The sequence below is a fragment of the Astyanax mexicanus genome, chromosome 8, assembly GCF_023375975.1.
Source record: "Astyanax mexicanus isolate ESR-SI-001 chromosome 8, AstMex3_surface, whole genome shotgun sequence".
Taxonomy (NCBI): domain Eukaryota; kingdom Metazoa; phylum Chordata; class Actinopteri; order Characiformes; family Acestrorhamphidae; genus Astyanax; species Astyanax mexicanus.
The window spans coordinates 42,087,311-42,114,799 of NC_064415.1; the positions used below are offsets into that span (position 1 = coordinate 42,087,311).

Sequence of the window (27,489 nt, forward strand, 5' to 3'; positions counted from 1 at the left end):
TTTACTTGAAGAACATCAACTCAGAAGCCCTGACAGCTGAACTTCAACACCTTAATGCAAATGTTTCATCAGCTGATGATGCAGTAGATTTTTATAACAAGTCTCTGAGTAGTTTGTTGGATATTCACGCTCCAACCAAAACCAGAACTGTCACCTTTTCTCGCTCAGCCCCCTGGTTTACCAACGAGTTGCGAAAGATGGAGGCAGCTGGGCGTGTCCTTGAGCGACGTCACAAAGCATCTGGCCTCACTGTTCATAAGTTAGCTTATCGGGAACATCAAAAGGCCTACTCAAAATCCCTTAGAGAGGCTCGGTCTCAGTTTTACTCAAACATTATTAAAAACAGTCCAGGAAACTCCAAGCTACTGTCAATCATCTTCTCAAACCACAAGTCTCCTCACCTACAGAAATTACAGAAGAACACTGTAATAATTTCATGACCTTTTTTAAAACAAGAATTGACTCCATTCATTCGGACCTGTTGAGTGATTCCATTCTACCTGTGCAGACTGTCTATTCACAGTTTGAGGTTTCTCAGCCTCTAAACTGTTTTCCGGAAGCCTCACAGCAAGTGGTTGAAGACATCATCAGCAGGATGAAAACCTCCACCTGTGCTCTAGACCCTTTTCCTACAGCTCTAGTGAAAACACACAAGTCTGCCCTAAGTCCTCTGATCACCACTGTAATAAATCACTCTCTTCAGGCCGGCCATGTCCCATCTCCTTTAAAAACTGCCATAATCAGACCATTTCTCAAAAAACCCACCCTGGATCCTGAAGTGTTTGCAAATTACAGGCCCATTTCCAATCTCCCCTTTCTTTCCAAGATATTGGAAAAAGTAGTTGCTGCCCATCTCCAGGACCACCTAAAACACAATAACCTTTTTGAGAAATTTCAGTCTGGTTTTCGCTCTGCTCACAGCACAGAATCAGCTTTGGTCAGAGTCACAAACGACCTACTGATGGCTGCTGATGCTGGTTTCTCTTCCCTCCTCATCCTCCTTGATTTGTCTGCTGCATTTGATACTGTGAACCATGGAATACTCCTAAACCGGCTACATTACACCACTGGACTCACGGACACTGCCTTGGCATGGTTTTCGTCGTATTTCACTGACAGAACACAATGCATCTCCATCGGAAATACAAGGTCTCAGACACACAGTATGACCTGTGGAGTCCCCCAGGGGTCAGTTCTTGGCCCCATTCTCTTCACTATATATATGCTCCCTCTTGGTGATATCATCAGTCGCTATGGAATTTCATTTCACTGTTACGCTGATGATATACAACTTTACATGAAAGTAGACTCCTCTGCAGCTTCATTAACATCGTCGTCATCATCATCATCATCATCATCATCATCAACCTCCCAATCAACACTTGCTGCCTGTTTGGAAGAGATAAAGTTGTGGATGAAACACAATTTTCTCCAGTTGAACAGCGCCAAAACTGAAGCCATCTTGGTTGGCACCCCACATCAGATACAGTCATCATCCATAACCAGCATTGCATTTTTCGATGACAATATTCCTCTTTCTTCATCAGTCACAAATCTTGGTGTAAGATTTGACCCCCAACTTACTTTTGAAGCCCATATCAAACACCTTTGCAAGATTTCCTTTCAACACCTTAGGAATATCGCCAAACTTCGCTCTACTCTTTCCTTACCAGATGCTGAAAAATTGGTCCATGCTTTTGTCTCCTCTAGATTGGATTATTGTAATGCACTCCTCACTGGGATTTCTAGCAAGAGCCTTCAGAGACTACAGTACATCCAGAACAGTGCTGCTAGGATCCTGATGAGGGTGCGAAAATACGAACATATTACCCCTATTCTTCATTCCCTTCACTGGCTTCCCATCTCTGCTCGGATTGAATACAAGGTCTCTCTCCTTACTCACCAGTGCATCTATGGCACTGCCCCCCCCTACCTGAAAGAGCTACTTACGCCGCTGACCTCATCACGATCCCTACGCTCTAAAAACTTAAATCGCCTTTTCCTACCTAGAACTAAGCTTAGCACCATGGGTGATCGGGCATTCTGCACTGTCGCCCCTCGTCTATGGAATGCCCTCCCGGACCATCTGAGGGCTCCCCAGACGACTAAGTGTTTTAAAAAAGGACTCAAAACATTTTTGTTTAGCAGAACATATGATTTTTAATAACATGTTGATTGCCTTTTTTGTTTTATCTTTTATGGTGATGCTTTTACGTTGTAGCACTTTGAGATTTTCCTCAAATGTAAAGTGTGTTACAAATAAAATTTATTATTATTATTATTATTCTTATACCAGGTGGTGATACTCTCCAGAGTGCAGGTGTAGAAAGACCTGAAGATGCAGGATTTCAAACCAAACCTCCTCAGCTGTCTGAGGAAGTAGAGGCACTGTTGTGCCTTCTTCACCACCCATGGTGGTGTGTTCTATGCAGTAAGTTTTACATCAGGTACAAATTCTGGACAGTAGAGGGCACTGCAGAACTGAAAATCAAAGAGTTCTCTACTTTAACCAACCCTGTCCTAAACAGAGCTGTAACAAAACTTGCTACATCTACTCGTCTACGTTTTACAGTATCACTTTAATTTCAAATTATTTCAGTGACACACTTTCAGTAATTCCTGACAGCATCAGGTTATTACCCACAGGGTTGTGAGTTCAGTACCAGGGTTTGGCAAAATGTTTATGCTGAGGCTCTAAGCAAGGCCCTCAATCTTTAGTGCTCCCCAGGCCCAACGGCAGGGTATGTTTGGTCACTACTGCATATGTGTGTGTGTGTGCGTGCGTGTGTTTTGCACAGATAGAGTAAATGAGCATACTCATGTTTGTCCATCACAAAAATGGCAAATATAGTCTTCTTTTTTATATATGGTTGTTTCTTTAAACTACCATAAAATAATGTGATTGAGCTTCTTCTGTGTTTTTGTTCATGAACAGGTTAATTTTATAATAGACTGTTAAAGAATAATAAGCATTAAACTTTTCTCAATCCAGTGTTTAGACTGAGTCTCTCAAATCTTGGATTAATTGTCTTGTCTTGGATTAATTAATTGACTTTTTACTCGTTTTTTTTTTTAAACTCCAGAACATTTTGTCTGATACATTCTTATTGAATAAAAGTGGCTAAAGCTATTTTTGGACTTATTACTTTATTGTATCACTCCAGATACAATATGACGGAACCAACCTCTGGCACTGAACAATTATCATAGAATTCCAGCTCTCAGCATGCCCTGGACTCTCACTCCACAGATCACGTGACATTTTCCAGAGCATAATCACCTGATTATTGATTTCACCTGTTTCTAGCACTATATATACCCATGCACTTTACTCACATGGCCAAGTATTTGATTTGGTTTTGTCTTTTAAAAAATGATTCTCTCTCTCATTCTCTTTGTTTATCCTGTGTATAATTATTTTTGTATTTCCAAACTTGCTTTTGTCTTGCCCTTTGATACTGCCCTGTTTTGACACTGTTTATTTTTGTGCATTTTGTTTTATTTAAACTATTTTTGCTACCTTTTGCTACTCCATGCCTCATACTATTTGTGACAGAATACAAATCAGGCATTATTGAGTAAATCTTTTAAACTTAAAGGATTTGCAGTTATTTTTGTATAATCTCTTTCATTTTGCATGATCAAAATGAATTAAATGAAATAAAATAATCGCAACATGATTCGCTGATTAATCGTGATTATAAAATTTTTCTCTTCTTAAGAGCAAGCTTTTAATATTTGATAAAATAATCAATGTTGGATTGGCAAAATGAAATGTAATTTCATTTTGTGTGTCATAGTGGTGTCAGTCGCTTAAAAATGATTGTATTAATCACAACAATGTTTTTTTGTGATTTATCCTGAAGAAGAGATAGAGAGAGTTCCATCCAAATAATCAGCATAAATAAAGTAACCTACATTCTGAACTCATTTAGTAGTAAACCATGCTGTATTTACATTACAAAATACTAAAAACACTGAAGTGCTAATTTGTCACTTGGCTCTATAAAATAAGTGAACTATGGGAGAATGTTGCGGCCAAACTTGGTGACGTGATTAATATGATTAAAAAAAATGTTTAAGTTATTAGCACTATGTTTAATACTTGGTAACAAATCTTTGCAGCCCAATTCGGACTGGACAATCTAATTATTACCAGAGATTCTAAATTATGTGAGTCACATTTCAGTCTTTATTATGGATGAAGCCAAGGGCGTAGGAGCGGGTTTGTTTTTGGGTGGGGGGGGGGGGGGGTTGGGACACATCTGCTTATATGAATCAAAGTCCACCTTTTAGTTTCTTAGAACAACATTTGTGGAATTACCTTTAATTACAAATAAACCATTCTTTACTGTTGTTAAAAAATATGTGTGCAATGTCTGATCTATATACATATATGAAAAAAACTGATGAGGTATCACCTAATTATTGTTGTTATTATTATTATGTATTGGCATGTCAATTCTGTTGTATATTTGTATATTTACATTTATGCCACCTTTTTTTGACTAAAAGTACTTCTTATAATGGTGGTCTTTTACCTAAAAGAATGTAACCTTATGTTTCATAGAGATTTTTGGCAGATGTTAATATAAACTTTAGATGACCCAAACCCTCCTAGTCTGTTAGTTTCATGAGCTTTTATTAAAGACCAGATATATTCCATTAGTAAATCTAAGGGGCTAAGGGATTTTAACAGGTAAACTCAATAAATGAGAGTTTATTAGCTGATGAGCTGGATCCAGTGAAAACACACAATTTTAGTGCAGTGATCAGGGTTAAGAAACTGCTTTAAACTACCAACATAAAGTACTGTACTGAAATCTGTCTATCCACTACATCCAGCTTCTAGCTAACTAGTTAAGCTAGCTAAAAGAATTTTCCTTCATTATAATTGAAGGAATATAATATTTGAAGGAATATAATATATACAGTAATCCTGCAATCCTAGTCTACAAGTCACTATGACTATCAAAATCTCACAGAGGGTTTGATCTTTGGGTTTTGATTTGTTTATTTTTAAGCAGCTATCAGAAATAATCTCTACACAGTTTACATGGTAAGCTCCGTTACCTTTTCGAAAAATCGCTGTATATCCAGATCTGTTTTAACGTCGGCTCGCTGCACCCCGCTGCTAAAAAAAAAAAAAAAATACAAATCCTCCACAGCGAGGGGGGGGGGGGGGCTTCCCCACTCTCCTCCGCGCTCAGCAAAACCAGCGAGCTGATTGGCTGTTTCTATTAAGAGGCGGGACTTTCTTCCTTAAGCTCCGTGATTGGCGCTAAGAGATTTCTCACTTACACCGCATTCTGAAAACTCATTAAAAATACAGCTGAGCTGAGAGAAACGATTCGCTTCTGGCAACGCCCTTGTTCTGCTGTATAATTTTTGAGGGGGGGACAAATCCACCTGTTTCTGATATTGGGTGGGCTCCCCCTGGTTCCTACGCCTATGGATGAAGCACTTTTGCATCAGTAATCAGAGATTATGAAAACTGTATGTATTAAAATGTTTTGCTTATATATTGCACTGTCCACATTTTCCAGCACCAATGTATCATATGGTTTTATCCTGGGATAATTATTTTATATTCTATGAGGTGTTTGGTCACCATGACAGCAGATACCCGATTATAGGTTTTTGATCCGTCTGTGTGTTGGGGACTGTGATGAGAGAATCTGTGTCTTATACTGAGAAATATCTGTCTGTATTCCTTGGGGTGGGTTGTTGTTTTTTTATGATGGGGGATCCATGATAATATTAGGTATTTTAAAGCCCCACAAGCAAATGTTGGAATTGGTTGTGTGGGATATTATGCCTGAATTTAAATCCTATTTTCTCCAGTGTTTTTTATTTTTTATTTATTCAGGTCCAAAAAACAGAATGCATTTGGGTTTTGTCTTTTTGTTATTTTTGGGTTTTGAAGTTATACTTTCGTTGATTACATATTGTAGTACTGATTTTCAACCATGCAACACTTTTCTAGATGGTTCAGACTTTCAGACCAATTACAGGAAGTTGAGGCAGTCTTTAAACAAACAGTGTTTTGCCGAAATTTGACTCCCCTTGGTGCATCACACTGCAGTATTGACTGCTCAGACTGGGAACTCATTTATTTAGTGTAACAGTAGATTAAATCATATATAAACAGAAATATAAAAGTTATCTGAGGATAAACTTTTACACTAATTCTGCTGCGTTACGTGTGTACGTGAAGGGAATTCAGACTTTGACAGAGAGCTAGAATTCATCACACCACCTGGCAAAGCAGCTCACCGAATTCTTAATCAACATTATACAAACCAATTAATATTAAATATAGAGAGTATAGAGAAAGTATAGAGATAACAACAGGATGTAGTAAATATCTTTAGTCCGCTCACTAAACTAAGGTGCTGTGCCTAATTCTACCTCTCTGCCAGAATTTGTCTCAATTCAATTTTAATTCAAGTCAAATTTGATTTGTGACACACATAGTAAAACACAGTAAGACTGGCAGTAAAAAGCCTGAAACAACAGACTGTTCACAAAATGTTACTAAATAAAATATTTAAACTTTTAAACTACACGATTTTGAGATGAAAATATTAAAATGAGCAAAAAGCAAAGTTAAAAAGAATAAAGTAGTAAAGTTTACAATGCAAAACTTGCAATAAACAAAACATATAACAAACATATAATATAAGCAGAAGATAAAAGAGTAGAATTAACTTTAAAGTATAATTTATAAATAAGATAAGATAATATAATCCTATATTAATCCCAAACTGGTGGGGAAATTTGCAATGTTACAGCAGCACAGAGGAAAGGACAGAAATACAGGTGAGAAAAATATATAAACAAATAATAATAATCTATATATACAAAATGTATACATCTAGGGCAGCTAAGATAAGGTCAGAGGAGATATGATTATGGTAGGTTGTGACCAGTATTAGTATTGCACAAGGACTAACAGGACTAACAAAAAGTGCTAAAAATGTAATAAAAATAAAACTGTGTGGGCGTTGAGTGGTCCAGCGGTCTAAAGCGCTACCACTATGAGCGGGAGGTCACAGGTTTGACCTCCGCTCATGCAGCTTTGCACTCAGAAGAAGCACAATTGGCCCTGCTCCCTCCAGGTGGGTAGATGGCGCTCTCTCTCCACATCACTCCTAGGGTAATGTCTGCACCACAGGGCATCTGTGAGCTGAAGTACCGGAGCCGAGCCGCTGAGCTTTCCTCCGGGCACGCTGTGATGCTGCTCAGCAATGCTTGAAAAGAAGCGGTGGCTGACTTCACATGTATCAGAGGAAGCATGTGTTGGTCTTTACCTTCCTGGTGTGTTGGGGCATCACCAGCGATAGGGGTCCTAATGAGTGGGTTGGGTAATTGGCCGTGTAAATTGGGGAGAAAATGGGAAAAATTAGAAAAAAAAAATTTAAATAATAAAACTGTGTTTGAAATGTATATAGAAAATATGTCTATAGAAAGAATTGTTGTAATCTATGTATATGTCCATTTGTTCATGAGTTCATAACTCCATGACAGAGACATGGTGTGTGTGTGTGTGTGAGCGTGAAGGCGTGTCATGCAGCAAAATGAGTGCAACAGATTCCCATCGGACTCTTTTATTTCTGTATATAAAGAAGGCTTAATCTACAGTTACAGTAGATACAGGAATCACCAGCGTGAGTGCTTGCATCCATACGGCTGAATGACCAAAGGGACCAATGGGAGTCGGCTTTCAGCACAACACCGTTTTAAGGCTGAGGACTGGCTGCTTCATCTCCCTGTAATTGATCCGAACCATCTAGAAACAGTTCTTTCATGCTGGAGTTCTACTACTATATTATATTATTGAAGTCCTGTTGAGCAACACTTTTTAAGGTGGAATGGAATAGTAAGGATTTTTTTTTGGAGGGTTTGAATTATTTATAGAGTGCGAACAACGTCTGCGATTCATATGCTCACACTGTATGGTCTGACCCACATGCTGATGTATAGGGGCTCACACTGCACATCAAACACAGCCCGTAGACAGAGCTCTTTCGGCTCTTTCGACGGTAACTTGCGCCCTGTTTGCGCTGAAATTCCACATAAAAGAAGACATGTACGTGGACTCAAAGGTGGCTGAGACAACAAGGACTTTGTCTCAGTTTGTCCATTTTACAGAGAGAATTGGAGGTATGCTGCTACATCAGTGTATAGTGTACTGAATAACTAAATATCCAGTATTAATATGTAACGGCCTATGCAATCTACAATACTGGTTTTCCTCTTTCATATTATATGTACTGTAGATGGATGATATGAAGGGCTTTCGCGACCTGCTGCTCATGTCATTTGAGGACGTCAGCTATCTCCTCGAAAACGTTTCTCCACATATATAGAGAAGAAAGATACAAATATGAGAAATATGAAATATGAAATATGAGGCCATCACTCCTAAAAAAAAAGAGGTTTTTATGGGTATTTTTGCAATGAATTTTGAAGAAACAGGTTGACACACAACACAAAATGAAGCTAAATTCGGACTGATCATTACATGTACTCACATCAGACCAGATCAGGCTTAAAATCTGGCTAAAATCACCTGTCCATCTGGCTTTAGAGTGTATTGGTGCAAGGTTATTACGAACGAAATAACAAAAACTAAAAAGAGAAAATAACATTTTCTTTAACTTAAACTAATTGAAATGTTAATTAAATAAAAACAAAAACACAGTAACTAACTGGAGCTGGATTAAGAGTTTATAAAACTAACTAAAACGAACTGAAATTACAGATAGAATACCCTTTGTTTTTTTGTTTTGGTTTTGTGTTTTTTGGTTTTGTATTTCTAAGCCCTATTTACAGTTTTAAAGCAGGTGGCAACGAGCGATATCTCTCGATCCGTGACATTATGTCTTGTTTTCAGTGCTCTGCTACCTATGAAATACAACAGAAAACACTGAGAAAGCTGCAGAAATATAAATATATATATATGTATGGGATAAAAGCATGTGTCCTGTAGTGAAACAGGTGATACAATATGTGGAATAAACTCCACACAGCTTTAAGTCTGTTTGAGAAGCAGCATAAGAGCGCTAACTGTGAGTATATTTACCAGCCTGTTTCTGTGAGCAGCTCATACATCAGAACATCCTAAGTGTAAGGATGAACTAATCTCTCTCTCTCTCTCTCTCTCTCTCTCTCTCACACACACACACACAGCTGTGGTTACTTTCTGATGTTATATATGTGAGGTATGGTCAGTGATGGGAGTAACGGCGTTGAAATAAGGGATGAAAAAATGGATTGATGGTGAGATGATCGCTCTAACCCTATAAAAAAGGGTAGTTGGAGGGTTTAGGAAGTCGTTTTTTTTTCTGTTTTTTTTTTCAGTATTACAAGTCTTGTTACGCCCTCGCTATGTTTTCCTGTGTTTTCCCCGTTTCCTAGTGTGTTTCTCTAGTACTTTTCCATCACGTGTGTCTAATTTGTAGCTCCGCCCCTCGTTACCTGTCTCCCCAGGTGTTCATTGTTTCATGTTTAGTATAAATAGTACCTGTTAATCTACGTTTGCGGTCGGTCTTTGCACCTTCCCACGTTTGTTTGTCTCATCACGCTATTTGCTATTGTTTTGCCACGCCACGTCACGTCTGTTTATTTCATGTTTCTGTATTTACTCGTTCTTGTTTATTTCTAGTCACGTTTTTCGCCTGTTTGTTTCTTTGTTTATTTTGTATATATTTACGTATTTATCCGTTGTATATATTCCCTAACCTTGTTTTGTTCTTATCTGTTTAGCTTAGCTCTGTGTTGGTTTTCCCTGCTTGTTTATGCACATATTTATATTCGTTAATCCCCTGTTTTGTTTACTTGTTTATTTGTTATTTATTAAAGTTATGTCTTACCCGCTCAAACGTCCGCCTCCCGTCTCATCCCCCCGTGACAAGTCTTAGTAATTTTCTTTTGTTTTTTTTCTAATAATAGTAGTAAATACATAATTGATTTTCTTTTGTTACTTTTTTTTTTACGTGGCAAATAACACAAAGTAACGCAATAGTTGTCACGTCTCTAGGCTCTCCTTTCATACTCCCGAACTCCATTTCCCATAAACCCACTGGCGATGACGTCACCGTCAGCCGCTCACCTTCACCCAATCGCGTTACGCTCCCCCGTTCAGAGTCACCTGTGTTCTAAGTTGTTCCGGTTCATAGTAATTCTATGTTTTGTATATATAGGGTTCTGTTAGCTTATGTTCTTTGCGAGGTATTGTCGACTCATGTTGCGTACTGAGCGTTTTTCCAAACCTTTTTCTGTATTACGGATTTTGCCTTTTGTCTTTGCCCTTATCGGATTTGTTGTATTATCGGACTGTCTCTCTGGCTTCGGATCTTGGACTGTTTTCACTACTACGTCTCCTGTTTATACTGTGTGTTCTGTTCAATCTGTTCTCTGGCTGTGTTATTCTGTTTATGGCTCTGTAAATAAACCTGTCCTTACCTTTTATTCGGCGAGCGTCACTCCTATCTGTCTGGTGTTTCAATAGTTACTTTTACTGGTAACTAGTTACTTTTATAGTGGAGTAACTCCGTTAGTAACTCAGTTACTCTTTTGGAGAAGTAACTAGTAACTATAACTAATTACTTTTTCAAAGTAACGTGCCCAGCACTGGGTATGGTAGTAAGTTCTGCACAGATATTGTAAAAAGCTGTATCTAGTGCTGCGTGTCCATATCCTACTTTATTTCTGAGTTGACCATTTTGGTGAAAATGAGTGGAACCTGTAGAGTATATTGGGTTTCTAAGTTTTAATATGTGTTTCTCAGATTGAGCTCTCTGATGTGATGTGTTCTTCATGTTTATGTGTATCCTATTGGCTAGTTTAAGCAGCAGTGTTACATTTTTTTTGCACTTAAGGCTGCTAGCTCGTGGACTGTTACAGTTTTTTGTGGACAGTTGGTTGTTTCACAGTAAATTCTGCACCTCACAAAAAACCCAAATAAAAAAAGAAAAACATACTAAAAACTACTTAAAACTAACTGAATTGGAGGAGAAAAAGTGAAAACAATATATAATTTTATTGGTGTAGGCATTATAAAACTGTCAGTATGTATTCACTATTTTCTTTTCTGCTTCAGAAATTGGTTTATGTATGATTACTGTGGTAACGATTCCGAGTTTATCTGACTGTAGTTACTGCAGTTCACTTTTGTGGAGTCTTTTTTTTTATCACTTTTTTCCTCTGCTTTCCTCCAGCTGAGCAACTGCACACTTTGTGTGTCTGACCTGAATCTAAATTATTCTTACTCTTGTTCTTCTGACATCACACATTCACATTCTTCAAAAAGGAGGCTCAGGACCCCTAAAATTTAAAAATCCTAGAGTCACTTCGCAAAACAACACAACACATAATGAAGCATAGAACCATATACTGTACACACTACACTTTACAATGACTGTAGTCTGACGAGGTCTAGGCTGTTTTGGTGTGTTTTTTCTTCATTTTTTGTCAGTTCCTCTTTCAGGTCTTATAACACAGTAATTGTATCAGACAGACACATGCCCTGATCTCTTTTACTCCAGAAGCCATACGGCTGCTCAAAAATGTAATTATTTAAAATGTAAAAGGAAGCAGAATTGTTATATTTTCCTGGAACTGGCACTCAAGGTAAATAATATTGGTTGGGGAAGGAGATCTCACTTTTTTAGGTTGTTTTTCTTTATAGGTTACTTATAGATGCTTTACTGCACTGGGATGTCATCTCTATTTTGAGAAAGAGTAAGTCCCACCATTTCTAGCCATATATGGATTATGTTTATGTGTGAAGGGATTCCTGAGTAGATAAGCTGAGAACACAAGGTGTATTTTGGACGGAAAATCTGTCCGTTGGGTTCTAAGGGTTAAACACACGTGCAGTTGCAGTGCTAAAACGAACTGACATTTCTGTGCACAATGTGTTGTGTGACCCCGACGCCTCATGAAGGAGGAGGTGTGTATGTGTGAATGTATGTGTGCACACATATAGAGGAGGACGTTTCAGCCCCAAGCTTAATTTAAAATGCACAGCAGGACAAGTATTTCTTAGAGGATTCTCAAGTCAACCATCTGTTTGAGGAAAGTCTAATAATAACTACAGCAGCATTAACTGCACTATACTCTCAATCTGTCTACATCGCTACAAACACCTTACCTACTCAATCCTAAACTCGATTTTATTCAACCCATCTTACAGTGCCACTATAAAAGTGTACAATTACAGACTTCAGTGCTAAAAGAAAACATAATGTAATATCACAGCTACAAAAATGCAGTTAATGAGTTTTTTAAAGTTTGGATTTAGACATAACAAGTAGGGGTGGGCGATATGGCTCTAAAATAATATCACAATATTTCAGGGTATTTTTTCGATAACGATATACTTGGCGATATAGGAAAACAGAAAAATAATTCATTCATTTCAGGAGTATAGTATAATAGTATCACAGCATAATCATAATGTGGCAAAATAAATAATATAGCATAAAATAATATAATGCAGCAAAAAATATTGCAGAATATTTAGTGCATGCATATAAACTGCAAACTAAAACAATTATACAATAAATACACTTAAAGCTTCACAGTAAATAATAGACTACTTTTAAGACAGAACAGCCCTATTATCACGATATGGATTTTTAATATCATGATATTTCTGTGTCACGATATATTGTATACGATATAATATTGCCCACCCCTAATAACAAGTCATATCACCTAAGGCTCAAAATTCTGGTAAAGGGCCATTTTTTGACAGACATATACAGAACTAAATGAGGAGTAAATAAACCAGATTTATTCAACAAATAACTTTAATGAATAATTAAAATTAATATTTTAAAATGATATAGGAGAAATTGAATCAGCCATCACATCCATATACTATACTGCCTCAAGACTGCTTAACACAGAGTTACTGCTTTCTTTTTTCAAATATTTTCTTGAACATAACACTAATTGATAGACTATAAACAAGCCAGAAGAAATTGTTTAGAAGCCAATTAAACAATAGCTTAGCCCCACCCACTGCACTGGAAAAATACCCAGCACTAAAGTCAAAGAGGCAAATTAAAATAGATATTTTTTACTAATTGAATTGAATTTAGAACACTTTACTTCATGTTTATTTTAGTGTTTAAGGATGGCTTGTGAAAAAAAAGTCAAATTGAAAAATGTTAACACAGGCTTCCAACCCAATAGACATAATAAAACAACATATTAATTATTACTTATTTTATTTAATTGGATTTATTGTTAATATAGGTTTTATATTATAATATTCAAGTCTTCTTTGTGTGCATTGGAGAAAGAAAACATCATTATTATTATCATTATTATTATTATTATTATTATTATTATTATTATTATTATTATTATTATTTATTTATTAAGTGCTTTAAAGTTTAAACAGTTTTATTTTGAATTAGAAATTTACTATGAACACATTTAACAATGCCGTAGATGTAAAATTTAAGGTGGAATAACTATAACGATAAGTAACCAAATTGTAGCACTTGTATTTAACTCATTCACTATTTAAGGTGGAATTGAAAAATCTAATAAATAGATGATGAGCACTAATTATGTATTAGCTTAGTAACTGCTTTACTTTTTAAGGTGGAAAGGAATATTAAAGAACTTTTAGGGCACCAAGGAGTTTGATAGAGCGTGTCAGTTTTTTTTTTAGTACTGTAAGGATGCAAATAATGTGCCTTGCACGTCTCAAAGCGTGCAAAAGGCATGTACTAATTCTCTTTATTAATTAATTAATTAATCATGGGTGTGTTTTGGTCGTAACTTGAAATAAACCAATCAGCATTTCACTTGCCATTCCCTTTCAAGAGACAGCTGTGCTCTGACTTTGGTGGATTGGTATTTTAATGGTGTAGCATTTTTGCGCTTCTTAGCAGAGTACGCTGAACTGCTTGTTCACGCCGTAAAGATGAGTCAGGTCATTCACGGGAACAGCAATGTTATTTTACTTAGTATTCTGTTTATTGTTAATGTAAAGTTGGGTTTGTGCACTGCAGTGTAACCAGTGTAACAGGCCTCGTGCACGGCGCACCTGCGTAGTTAAGATAGGTATGCACATCTAAATGTTGACTGTTGTCAGGGTTCAAATCGGTCAGTGGTGCACTTGTGTTTTCTGCCACCAAGACAGCAATAAACCAGACATTTATCCAAACACACCTCACTTCCAGACCACCACACCTATCAACATATTTATATTTGTAGGCTCCGTTGCTATTTATACGACACTGTCGCAAGCCGAGAAAATAGATTGTTGACAGGGTGTAAGATAGCAGTGAGCATTGTGACATGCCTTCCACAATGTTGCCGGGTTTACAGGGTAGGATAAGGCCCTAACAGTGTATTGTCCATGTTCTCTGATTCAGGTTTAAGTTCATGTATGTTTACTGTGGCACTGCAAAGCTTTTAAGGTTGTAGAGAGCTGCTGTGTACACCTCTAAATATTTTCCTGTGATTATGGTTCCTAAACAAATGTTTTAATTTATTAACATTTCCTAACAATGGTTTCGCTTCATCTTCAGCCAAATTAGTGTTCTTAATATGTCAACAATATCATTTATCGCAAAATATCGTTCTCGGAAAATTGTTAGCTTCAACTAAAGTTATTGATTATCTAGTCTTTCTATTTCATAAGTGTCAAGAATATCTTTACTAAAGAGGTCGATGGTTGAGATGCTCCCTTGACAATTTCACAACCGTCTCGGTGCTAAAATGCTTTTTTAAAACTGCTTCCTCTGTCCATTCCCTGTAGCTCCTGCTTTACAAGGTCCATACCAAAGCATCTAGAGAAACACCGAACCATTACACACTTTAGTTAGATAGTTATTCACTGACCCAGAGGCTGTCCAGCGATGACCCTGGCGTTCTCCCCGGCCACAGCAGAGCGGGCGTTCCTCTCGCTGGCGTACTGCACAAAGGCGAATCCCTTGTGCACAGAGCAGCCTGTGATTTTGCCATACTTTGCGAAGATAAGCTCAATATCAGATTTCTTGACCACGGTGGTGTTGAGATTCCCTATGAAGACTCTGGAGTGGAGCGAGCGAGGGTCCGTCTTATTCGTCACGTTGCTGGTCTGAGTCTTGCCAGTCATCCTCCTCTCTCTGGAGTCCTGAGGTACACACACGCATATATACAAACAAACACAAGAGCCACATGAGATACAATGGTGTGAAAAAAGGATGTCTTATGTTTTTTTACATTTGTCACTCTTAATTTCTTCGATTTTATCAAACAAATTCAAATATTAGTCAAAGAAAATGCAAATAAACACAAAATAACATTTTTAAATGAAGATTTTCTTTATTATAGGAGAAACAAAATCCAAATCTACATGGCCCTGTGTGAAAAAGTGTTCACCCTCTAAATCCATAGCAGCAACAACTGCACTTAAATGTTTGCAGTAACTTTGACTAGGCCACTTCAAAGTCTTCACTTTGTTTTCATTCAGCCATTCAGAGGTGGACTTACTGGTGTGTTTTGGGTCATTGTCCTGCTGCAGAACCCAAGTTCATTTCAGCTTGAGGTCACAAACAAATGGGATTTTTTGTAAGACAGCAGAATTTATGGTTCAGCAAGTCTTTTAAGTCATGAAGCAGCAAAACTACCACCACCATGTTTTACTGTAGGTATGATGTAATCAGCAATTTATTAAAACAGTGCTACTCTAATCACAAAATTACCTCAGCAGTGATATTTTAGTCATGTACATCAGCAGCGCTACTGTAGTCAAACATTTACCTCAGCAGTGCTATTTTACACATAAATGTACCTCAGCGACGGTACTGTACGTACACATTTACTTTACCAGTGATATTTTACCTATACATTTGCGGTAAATGTATAAGTAAAATATCACTGGTAAATGTGTGTGTGTAATATTTTACTTATACATTTACCTCAGCAATGGTACTGTACACACACATTTACCAGTGATATTTTACTTATACATTTACCTCAGCAATGGTACTGTACACACACATTTACCAGTGATATTTTACTTATACATTTACCTCAGCAATGGTACTGTACTTGCACATTTACTTTACCAGTGATATTTTACTTATACGTTTACCTCAGCAATGGTACTGTACACACACATTTACCAGTGATATTTTACTTATACATTTACCTCAGCAATGGTACTGTACACACACATTTACCAGTGATATTTTACTTATACATTTACCTCAGCAATGGTACTGTACTTGCACATTTACTTTACCAGTGATATTTTACTTATACGTTTACCTCAGCAATGGTACTGTACTCGCACATTTACTTTACCAGTGATATTTTACTTATACATTTACCTCAGCAATGGTACTGTACTCGCACATTTACTTTACCAGTGATATTTTACTTATACATTTACCTCAGCAATGGTACTGTACGCGCACATTTACTTTACCAGTGATATTTTACTTATACATTTACCTCAGCAATGGTACTGTACGCGCACATTTACATTACCAGTGATATTTTACTTATACATTTACCTCAGCAATGGTACTGTACTCCCACATTTACTTTACCAGTGATATTTTAGACATACATTTACCATAGCAATGGTACTATACTCACACATTTACTGTACCAGTGATATTTTACTCATATATTTACTTCAGCAATGGTACTGTACTCACACTTTTACTTTACCAGTGATATTTTACTCATATATTTACTTCAGCAATGGTACTGTACTCACACTTTTACTTTACCAGTGATATTTTACTCATATATTTACCTCAGCAATGGTACTGTACTCACACATTTACTTTACCAGTGATATTATACATATACATTTACATTACTAGTGATATTGTGCTCACTGACACCTATCTTATACTGTGTTTTTGAAAATGAGTCTGTGATCAGAAACCAGTTGATTTCATGTGACTCAAGAGAAAAGACATGCTAGGCCTCACCTCACCCTCCCAGCACTGGTAGAATCGTGTGAAAGGGGAGTTCTAGATACTGGTGAATTGAAAATGGCTAAAACTACAGAGAAAATTGGGGTGGAAAATGTGCTTCTCTCGTTTCTCACTGAGAGTAAGTGAATAACCCCCTGCTGCTCAGCGGCCTCTCACACTCCTTTTATATCTCTCAGAATGTCACAGGCTTGAAAAGTGCTTTCCTGAGTAAGCCTGTGCTGCAGAGTACAGCTGTGTGAGCTTTAATGTGTTGACACCAGAGTGGATCTCAGCGTGGCTGGGGTTTTCTGAAAGGTGTGAAGTTCACACTCAAAGACAGACACACAGTCACACCACAGAGAATACACTCCCTCTCCCTCTTTCAAAGGTCACATTACAGACACACAGCAGCCACTGATAGCATGAAATAAACAGTGCATTAAATCGACTTGATTCACATGAACAAAAACAAAAACACTAGTGTTCTTTTAATCAGGAATTTATTTCAGCAGTGCTACTGTAGTCACAAATTTACCTCTATTTTACAGATTTATCTCAGCTGCACTATTCCATTTAACTAGACAGTGCTATTTCAGTCACAACTTTACCTCAGCAGTGCTATTCCAGTCACAGATTTACCATAGCAATGCTATTCCAGTCACAAGTTTACATTAGCTGTGCTATTTTAGTCATACATTTAAATCAGCAGTGCTATTTCAGTCACAAATGTATCCCAGCAATGCTATTCAAGTCACAAATTTACCTTTGCAGTGCTATTTCAGTTACACATTTAACTCAGCAGTGCTATTTCAGTCACAACGTTACCTCAGTAGTGCTATTCTAGTCATAGATTTATCTCAGCAGTGCTATTTCAGTCGTAGATTTATATAAGAAGTGCAATTCCAGTCACAAATTTAGCTTAGCTGTGCTATTTCAGTTGCAAATTTATCTCAGCAGTGCTATTCCAGTCAAATATTTATCTCAGCAGTGCTATTCCATTTACAAATTCATCTCAGTAGTGCTATTTCAGTCACAAATTTACCTCAGCAGTGCTATTGAGTCATGTGTTTTCATCAGCCGTGCTATTTCAGTCATACATTTATATGAGCAGTGATATTTAAGTTAGAAATGTATTTCAGCAGTGCTATTTCAGTCACTAATTTACCTCAGCAGTGCTATTCCAGTGACAGATTTATCTCAGCAGTGCTATTCCAGTTATAAATGTACCTTTGCAGTGCTATTTCAGTCACAAGTTTACATTAGCAGTGAGATTTCAGTCACAAATTTTTCTCAGCAGTGCTATTTCAGTCAAAAATGTATCTCAGCAGTGCTATTTCACACTGTGTATCGGCAAGCACTTGGCAATATAATATGTATCTTGATATAGGGGATACAAAGGTCACATTACAGATACACACCAGCTAATTATAGGCTTTATAAATTGATTTGATCTTAATGCGTAACTTTTTAATATGAATAAAATACAGTTCTGTGCAAATGGCTAAGGCTATGTCAAAAATATTATGTAAGTAATATGTAACTATACAAGATGCCATAATTACTATTGTGGCTCTAACCCTGCTGTCACCATCATGTCTATCTTGTTCCAAAACCTGTCGAGCCTGGCTGCTGTACCTATTAGTATTGTGGCTCTAAGCTTGCCAAAACTGTCTGTTGGAATTGTGGGTAAATCACTGCAAACCTGTAGAGCCTCGCGGTGTGTCTTTTAGCATTGTGGCTATAACCCTGCTGAGACTGGCTGTTAGCATTGCGTTTATCTTGTCCCAATCTTGTCGTGCCTGGCTGCTGGGTCTATTAGCATCACTGCTCTAACCTTACCAAGGCCAGCTGTTGGCATTGTGGGTAAATCATCCCAAACCTGCTGAGCCTGGCTGCTGTGTCTTTTAGCATTGTGGCTATAACCCTGCAAAGGTTACTGTTACAATTGCAGCGAACTCACTACAATCTTGTTAAGACCAACTGCTGTCTGTTAGCATCCTGGCTTTACTCTAGCGCGGCTGAAAGAAATGTAATCAATGCAGCGGGAGCCTCGCGGCCATGCAACGCTGAGAGTCTGACGTTAAGTGAAGTTTAAGGGTTAACTTTATCTATATCTTTACAACGGAGGCTGTATCTCTGAAAACATTTAGTCCTTTAAGTTTCAAAGCTGTAAAATTGACTGTGGGGGAGGAAGACAGGTCGTGTTCTCTGCTGCAGTGCTGTTAACCAATCAGAGGCGATATGTTTGCATGTATGAATATTCATGAGCAAGAGCCGAAATCCTGTCTTTCTTCAGAGACCTCTAATTCAGTGATCTAAAGGAGGGCTAAATAGAAACACAAAAACTGGCTTAAATGGTCTTCAATTATACTAGAGACCACAACTAGCCGGTTCTGAGACAGCTTCTTCCCCTAGGCGACCAGGCTGTGGAACAGCCAGTAGAACAATGTTCTGCCCAACCCACCCCACTGACACCCATACAAACTCTGCACCCTGCACTTTACTTTCCACTGCATATATCAGACTTTCCCATATTATACAGCATTCTGCCCCTCATACTTCCCACTTCCCACTCAACTTATTCCTTACCTGCACTTACTCATAGTTATTCTGTCACCTACTGGACTATTTCCTCACTTCCACACACACACACACACACTCTAGATATCTGCATATCTACATAGCATCATATATTACTTATTCAGTCTTACTTAACATATTTCAATGCAATATATTTGTCTATAGTGTAAGTTATGTGTATTGTTATGGCCCGCAGGCCATTTGCGGCCTGTTTCCTTTTTTGGAGCGGCCCGTGAGGTATTTTAGAAATAGAATGAAAGTTGGCCCGCTGTTAAGCAGTTTTTTATAATGTGAGATTCAAAGTTTGAACGCTAGGTGTCAGAAACGAGCCAACGAGCCTAAAAGCGGAGAGAGTGCGCATTTCTAACGCAGAAAAACGGGCCAAAAGAGTCTAAAAGCGGAGAGAATGCGCATATTTAGCGCAGATAATCAGGCCAAAGAGTCTAAAAGCGGAGAGGGTGCACATTTCTAGCGCAGAAAAACGGGGCAAAGAGTCTAAAAGCGGAGAGAGTGCGCATTTCTAGCGCAGAAAAAACAGAGTCTAAAAGTTGCCGTAATTAAGGAGTTTAATATTAAGAGACATCATGAAATGAAACATCAGTTTGAAAACTCTTAGTTTACACAACACTGTCAAAGATAAAGATAGTAAGTCAAGTAAAATGGTGTGTAAATGAAATAATCAGGAAAATGTATTATTTAAAGTGGTATATTTCATTCTTTGCTTTATTATAGAGTCTGTGGCCCGTGACTTCAAATATATTTCTCCTTCTGGCCCCCAACAAAAAAAGTTTGGACACCCCTGCTTTATACTGTAAAGGTATCTGTATATCTTTTTTATGTTATATTTTATTTTTTATTATTCTTCTTGTAAATATTGTTCTCTGCACATTGGTGGGAATCTGTACCTAAGTTTTTCACTCAGAGTACACCTGTACTCTGTGACGTGAAAATAAAAAAAAATCTTGAATCTCGAATTTAGACATCATCTATAAAATGAGATATTTAATGTTTTATTCTGCAGGGCAGGACTAACGTTCTAACAAGCTCTGTTGAGATTAAAGAAGCTTAACTAAAGCACAGGTACTCACACTTCCATATAATCTTGTTAATAATAAAATATTAATTCAATGGAGAAGAATTAGAAAACAACAGAAGAATGTTAGCTAATGAAGCAGAGGACAGGGCTAAGAAGGGAAACTGCTCTGAACAATATGAAACCTGTGGGACAAAGGCAGAGACCTGGGACAAGACACTGGACCAACACAAACAGAGCCATCTGCTGTAAGACACACAACACAGCAATGCAAAGAGTGACCCAGGAAAACAGGGAACAGAAAACCAACAACAGTGGCCAAGGACCTCAGCAAAGATTCTGTTCAATCCAATGAATTCAATCTGATTATAGATTAAGACTGAGGTGTTTATATGTACACGCTATTCTGATATCTGATGAAAATCTCTGTTTACATGCATGCTACAGGTTTACGCATATTTTTGACTGCATTATTATTTTAGTATGAATGCTGAATGATCTCAATATGTCCCAGACAGCAAAGCATTGCCACATTAAAAGTATCACTGCTGACACGTACATAAATAATAACCACAAGACATCCCCGCCCACCATCGAGGCAAGTCTGGGAACAACAAACTAATGAATAAAGGTTTTTATTCTACAGCTCTGTTTTATTCTGTTCCATCCATTTTTTACAATTAAAATGCTTTAATTAAATGTTTTTCTATTCTATCGAACAATCCTGACAATTTCTGGAACAAAATGTTAAAATACAAGTTATTAATACCGTAATGTAATGGTGCTGCAGGGGGGGACTTGTGTCTATAAAAATAACCCAGCTTCTGTCTGCATTTACTGACTAGTTTATTCATGTGTGGTTCAAAACTGAGTTTATCATTCAGACATATTCCAAGGTATTTATATTCTGTGACTCTCTCAATGCCCGGGTAGTAATATTTACAGTACTAAAGTCAGTATTAAAAGATCTGGAAAACAGCATAAACTTAGTTTTCATGACATTCAAAACTAGTTTGTGCTTATACACTGCCACATGTAGAGCCTTAAATGAGCTCTGTACTTTTCTTGCTACAGCGTTAATAAAATCAGCTGAGCAATATAAAATCGTCTCATCTGCATGAAGGTGGATTTAGAGGTAGAAGCAGAGGCAGCAAGATCATATATGTATATATCTGTCATGTCTGGTGCTTAAAGCACACCTGTGTTCCCCACACTCAGCTCTACCTGCGATTTCCAAGCTTCCAACTACAATACCCAGAACGCACCACACCATGACATCACACTCACGATCACATGACACACCGCATGACACCTCAAGGAAGTCCTGAGTATTGATTACCCCTCAGTATAAATAGACTACGCTCACGCTCACACCTCGCTGAGTAATTGTTTGGTTCGTCCTGCATTACAAAGCGTTTCTCTTGCCCTTGTTGTTATTTCCGTGTATGATCCTGTTTCCGTGTTTCGCCGACTTTGATTTTTGCCTACACCCGTGTATTGGATTTTCTGTGTATGACCTGGACTGTTATATCTCTATTGGATTACTGCCTTCTCTGTGATATCACCTGCTCGTGTATGAACTCTGGACTGTCTCCCGTTTATGGTATGGTTTCACTGTATTATGTCTTACTGGTATTGACCTGGCTCGTTTTGACTATCCCTGCTCAATCTTTTAATAAAAGATTTTACTTGTATCCGCACAAGTCTCCTCCTTGTCTGGCCCTGACATATATAAGGATAAGGCAGTAATTCAATAGAGATATAACAGTCCAGGTCATACACAGAAATCCAATACACGGGTGTAGGCAAAAATCAAAGTCGGAGAAACACAGAAACAGGATCATACATGGAAATAACAACAAGGGCAAGAGAAACGCTTTGTAATGCAGGACGAACCAAACAATTACTCGGCAAGGAGTAAGCGTGGTCCTTATATACTGAGGGGTAATCAATACTCAGGACTTCCTGGAGGTGATGTCATGGTGTGGTGCGTTCTGGGTATTGTAGTTGGAAGCTTGGAAATCGCAGGTAGAGCTAAGTGTGGGGAACACAGGTTTGCCTTCAGCACCAGACATGACAATTTCAAATAAAACTGGACCAAAAAGTAAACATTGTGGTATGCCTTTAGATATTTATACCAATCTTTTTTTCTTTTTTTTATAAATGTATTTCTATTTTTTTTTTATCCCATTTTCTCCCCAATTTACAAGGCCAATTACCCAACCCACTCATTAGGACTCCCCCTATTACTAGTATTAACCCAACACACCAGGAGGGTGAAGACAAGCACATGCCTCCTCGGATACATGTGAAGTCAGCCACTACCTCTTTTCAAACTGCTGCTGATGTAGCATTTCGAGTAGCATCACAGCACACTCGGAGGAAAGCGCAGCAACTTGGTTCCGATACATCAGCTCACAGACGCCTTGTGCTGATCGACATCACCCTTTGGAGCTACAGTATCTACCCACCCAAAAGCCAATCTTTTCTAAATTCCTTAAAATGAAGCATTTGACAAATTGTCAGTCCTGATGACAAGGCATTAATTCGTTCAAAAACAACTGGATAAAAGATTAACTTGCCCCCACAGAACATACCGTACATTATTTGTCCACTGCACATGGCATGAAATTCCTTATCCACTTCTTTGCTAGCACCCCATCCCTTGATGTGCGTGCCTAAAATTTCTTCAATGTAGTTTGCAAAAGGAAGCGTCAATCATGCATCAAGTGATGATTTCAAATGCATTTCTCAAGTATACTACTCTCTAAAGTACACCAGACTTTTGAAATTTTACACTTGAAATTTTTTATTTTTTATTTTCTGTGTATATATTTCTGACTGGAACATTTTAATTTTATACAAAGTTTGGAGGAAGAAGAAGGATGAGCCCAACCCAAGAACCCTTATTGTGAAGCATGGGGGTGGAAACACCATACTTTGGGGGTGCTTTTCTGCAAAGGGGACAGGAAAAGTGAGTTGTATTGAAGGGGGGACAGGTGGGGTCATCTATCGCGAGATTTCCTCAGTAAGAGCACTAAAGATGGGTCATGGCTTGGTCTTCCAACATGACAATGACTTGAAACACACAACCAGGGCAACTAATGTCCAACTAAGAAATAATTTCATGGTGCTGTAGTGGTCTAGTGGTAATCTCCGGACCTAAACCAAATAGAAAATCAAACTGTATATTATAAATCATGTTATTATAAGGGGCATGCCAAAGGGGGCATGATTACAATGTCTTCAATGCAGAATGCAAAAAAAGTCTATTTTCCATCTATCAAGTATACTTCTATCAAAAAGAGCTTTTTTGAATGAAATGTTTCTATGTAGTATGACAGGAAAGTTTTAATTGTATAGAAAAATAGCAAATTTGAATCTGAATGTGTGACATTGGATGTCATTATAAATAAACAGCCAATTAGAAATATTTCATTCATATTTCACAATAATATCAAATTCAAAAAGCCATTTTATAGAACCATAACTATGGTGTCACATCAATGTCAAAAGTCAAGGGCGCAAAAATACAAATCTGGGGCGCAAAAATAACAGGTGAAAAAAATTAACCTTCATGTTTTAACATTTTGCGTGTGTAAATTAACTTCTAGTGAGCACAAATGTGAAAATAGCGAGTAAAAAAAAGGGAATCATGTGCACGCTGAACAGAATATTGCTCTGGATCTTCATTTTTCTCCTCTCTGCTTTTTTTCCTTGCGCGCTGTGTGAATTACCTGCAGCAGCAGTTTGTGCTCGACTGAGTTTTTTGCACTTGAGTTTTGAAAGGGCTGGTTTTGACAGTTTGGGGGCGGAGTCAGGATTGCCTCCCTCTGCAAACGCTATTGGCTGATATCTCGAGGGGTCGTAACTGACCGCCTACCTCCACGAGCCGGAGGAGGGCAGAGAAAGAAGGACGGCAGGAGGGTTAGCTAACTGGCTATGCTACAATCCAAACAACCCGCTCTCCGGCACGACCTGCTCTGTCTGCTCGGGTTTACTGCCCAAAGCGACCCGCTCTGTCTGCCTGGTCTCTCACCTGTTGCACGCTAACCTGGGCAGACAGAGCAGAAAGCACCGGAGAGTAGGCTTGTCCCGATCTGATATTTGGATCGGATCGGCCGCCGATATTTACAAAAAAATGCCGATCCAGACTCCCGATCCAGTTTTTTTTTGAAAGCCCGATCCGGGTTTTCCAGCGCACCCATTTAGATAATCCATTCCAGTTTTGCTGTGTTTTCGCCAGTGAGAGTAAAATCCGGTCCGGTAAATTTCACCAGCTCAGCGTTCCAGCGCTCAGATTTAAATACATGGCGGACAGAGCCTGTAGTTTCTCTGCAAATGTAAGTAAATTTCCCCTGTATTTCCACTCACCGCTGCGTGTGTTTATCAGACTAGTATATTTTAGACTGTTTTAAGTTGTTTTCCAGTGCTGTTTTTGCCTGTACGTTATTTAATGTAAGACCTGACCGGGTGAAGCTACCGTTAGCGTATCGCGCTAATTTACCGGGTAAGCTAACACGGATCTAGCTGAGTTACAGCGCTGAAGAAACCCCGCTAGGAAACTAAGATAACCCGGCCGTCCAGTATAAAACATTTCACTGTTTTAAGTCACTGTTACGTATACCTGAGTGATTTCATGTGTAAATAGTTTAACAGTTAGACTGAGTAACTGTGGATTACAGTGTAACTGGGTGATTTAATGTGTAAATAGTGGAATTATGCGCTCCTAGCTCTGTTACTAATTCAGATTATTTTGTTCACAGGGATGAACGCGGGCCAGGAAAGATGAACTCTGGTCAGACTGGCTGGAGGCAGCGTTAGCTCCCTTTATAAAGAGTTTTTTTCTTTGAATTTAATAAAGTTTTCTCTCTCTTAACATTAATATTTTTGCTTGTGTTTTTAGTGTCATTATGCTTATTGTAGTATCTCATCTCAACTAGTGGGTATGGGTAAATTTCACAATTATTTGCAAAAGAAGAAGTTTATGAAACATGTTATGTTTCTTATTTATGCAACTAAAAGTTAAAACTGTGTAAAACGTAGCTTAGTTTGATAATTTAGCTTTGATGGCTTACACAAAATATTTATTATATTATGGTTACATTACTAACACAGGAGCTGGATGACACCTGAGCATATTGAAATGCTTGTCTTTGTAAAAAAGAATCTCCCCATCATATTTTGTACTCAGGTTGTGTGTTTTGCTATTTTAATACAATTTACAATATTATTTGAACTTATGGCTTTTTAAGCATTGGTTTACTGATGGCATTTCTGTTTGTTATTTATTATTTTGTCTATTTTGAGTTTATTAATTGCTAAATAAACAGGTCAGTTTCTCCTTACCAACCATTGTGTATTATTCAAACACACCTAATTCAGCTGGCTACTTGTTATCAAGAGTAAAATGTATTTCAACATGAGTTTGACAACAAAGTAAGTTGGTTAAATAACTTTAAACTTTAATACATGCTCGGATAGGTCGGTATCGGTATCGGCCGATATCGGTATCAGATCGGAAGTGCAAATAAATATCGGTATCGGATCGGAAGTTCAAAAAGCTGGATTGGGACATCCCTACCGGAGAGCGGGTTGTTTGGATGTTAGCATAGCCAGTTAGCTAACCCTCCTGCCGTCCTTCTGTCCCCGCCCTCAGTGTTAGAAAAGAGAAAGAGATTTGCATGCAGAGAAAAGATCTAAGATCTAAGCTTAAGCTTTCTTTATCTAAACTATGCCCAGATGTTTTAAAGTTCAGTCTTACGCAATGGATATGTTAGACAATTTCCATAGTTTCCGTCCTCACTGGATTGAGGGAATTTTCAGCCTTCTTCTAGAAAGGTTTTGATGGGAAACCTTCTGGGAACGGTTCGTCCTTCTGGCTTTTGGATCCGAGAAAAGTTGTACACAGTTAAGAAAAGGGATCTGGCCGCTTTCCATATTTTTCCGAGCTGTGTCTCGTTTGGCTTAAGTTGTTTGGCTTAAGTTCTAATCTTGAAGGTGTCTCTGAGTAGGCCTAGAGGTGGTTGCTTTGTTCTTTTGGTAGAACAAAAGAGATTGTTGTCTTGTTGTCTTGGTCTCCCTGTTGAGCTGTTTACCTGTGGAGGGCAAACTCAGAGAGAGTGGGTTTCTCTCTGAACAATGGTTTTGTAAGCTGTGAAGCCACACCCCTTTTTGTTCATCCTTTGTTTTGTTTCGTCGCCCATGCAGTTTATTAACTGTTTATTTGCGTTTTTGTTTGGAATACTACTTATTTTTGTACCCGTGTGTTCACTATTTTGTTTCTATGTTTTCAAATTCTTTATATTATTTTTATATTATATATTTCTTTTAGCATTTTGAGCTTAGTTTAGTTGGTTATCTTCTTATTTTATATATTTTTTTCTGTCATTATTAAATGTTGTTATTAGCTTATTAGCTTCTGTTGCTAGTTTCTTTGTCATTTAGCATACAGAAATTCTCACTGATCTTTTTAATAAATGTTGATTTATTAATTTAATAACCTAACTGTTTTAGGCCAGACAGACACTGTGTGATTTTTAATGAGAGCTAATCTGCGCGTGGTTTGTCCTATAGGAAAACGTACCTAATTTATGTGCTGCCACTGTAAAACTGACCTTTTAGCTACAATTCTGAAATATACCCCCAAAACTGTCCATTATCTTGCTTGGAAGAAGCACCAAATCCCCGCGAGCATTGAGTGGTGGGAATTCTCGACCCGAGTTCAGGCATCGGGTCAGTCAGGCTCATGTATGCAGAACTAGATTATTATTGTTAGTAATTTTCCATTCTTTTAAATAGCAGGACTTTTATTTCGCCAGAAGAGACTTGTGACCAAAGACTTGTGAACATCTCTGATAGGTTTCTCTATCATGACATCACCAGTGATAGACAGCTCTGTAGCAGTAGCCATAATATGCCCCTAAT

The 27,489-nt window shown here is 37.9% G+C and overlaps 1 protein-coding gene across 3 annotated transcripts in view; it reads right to left on the reverse strand.

Annotated features, from left to right (window-relative positions):
- Positions 1–27,489, reverse strand: part of ralyl (RALY RNA binding protein like) — a 76,430-nt gene that overhangs the window by 39,144 nt on the left and 9,797 nt on the right. For 2 of the 3 annotated variants that reach the window (XM_022678018.2, XM_022678017.2), the window contains exon 2: positions 14,875–15,148. In XM_022678018.2, coding sequence (XP_022533739.2) covers positions 14,875–15,130 — 256 coding nt within the window. In that variant the 5' untranslated portion in view covers positions 15,131–15,148. Of the gene's footprint in view, positions 1–14,874; positions 15,149–27,489 lie in introns of those variants that run through there. The other variant, XM_049483029.1, reaches the window with a different exon arrangement.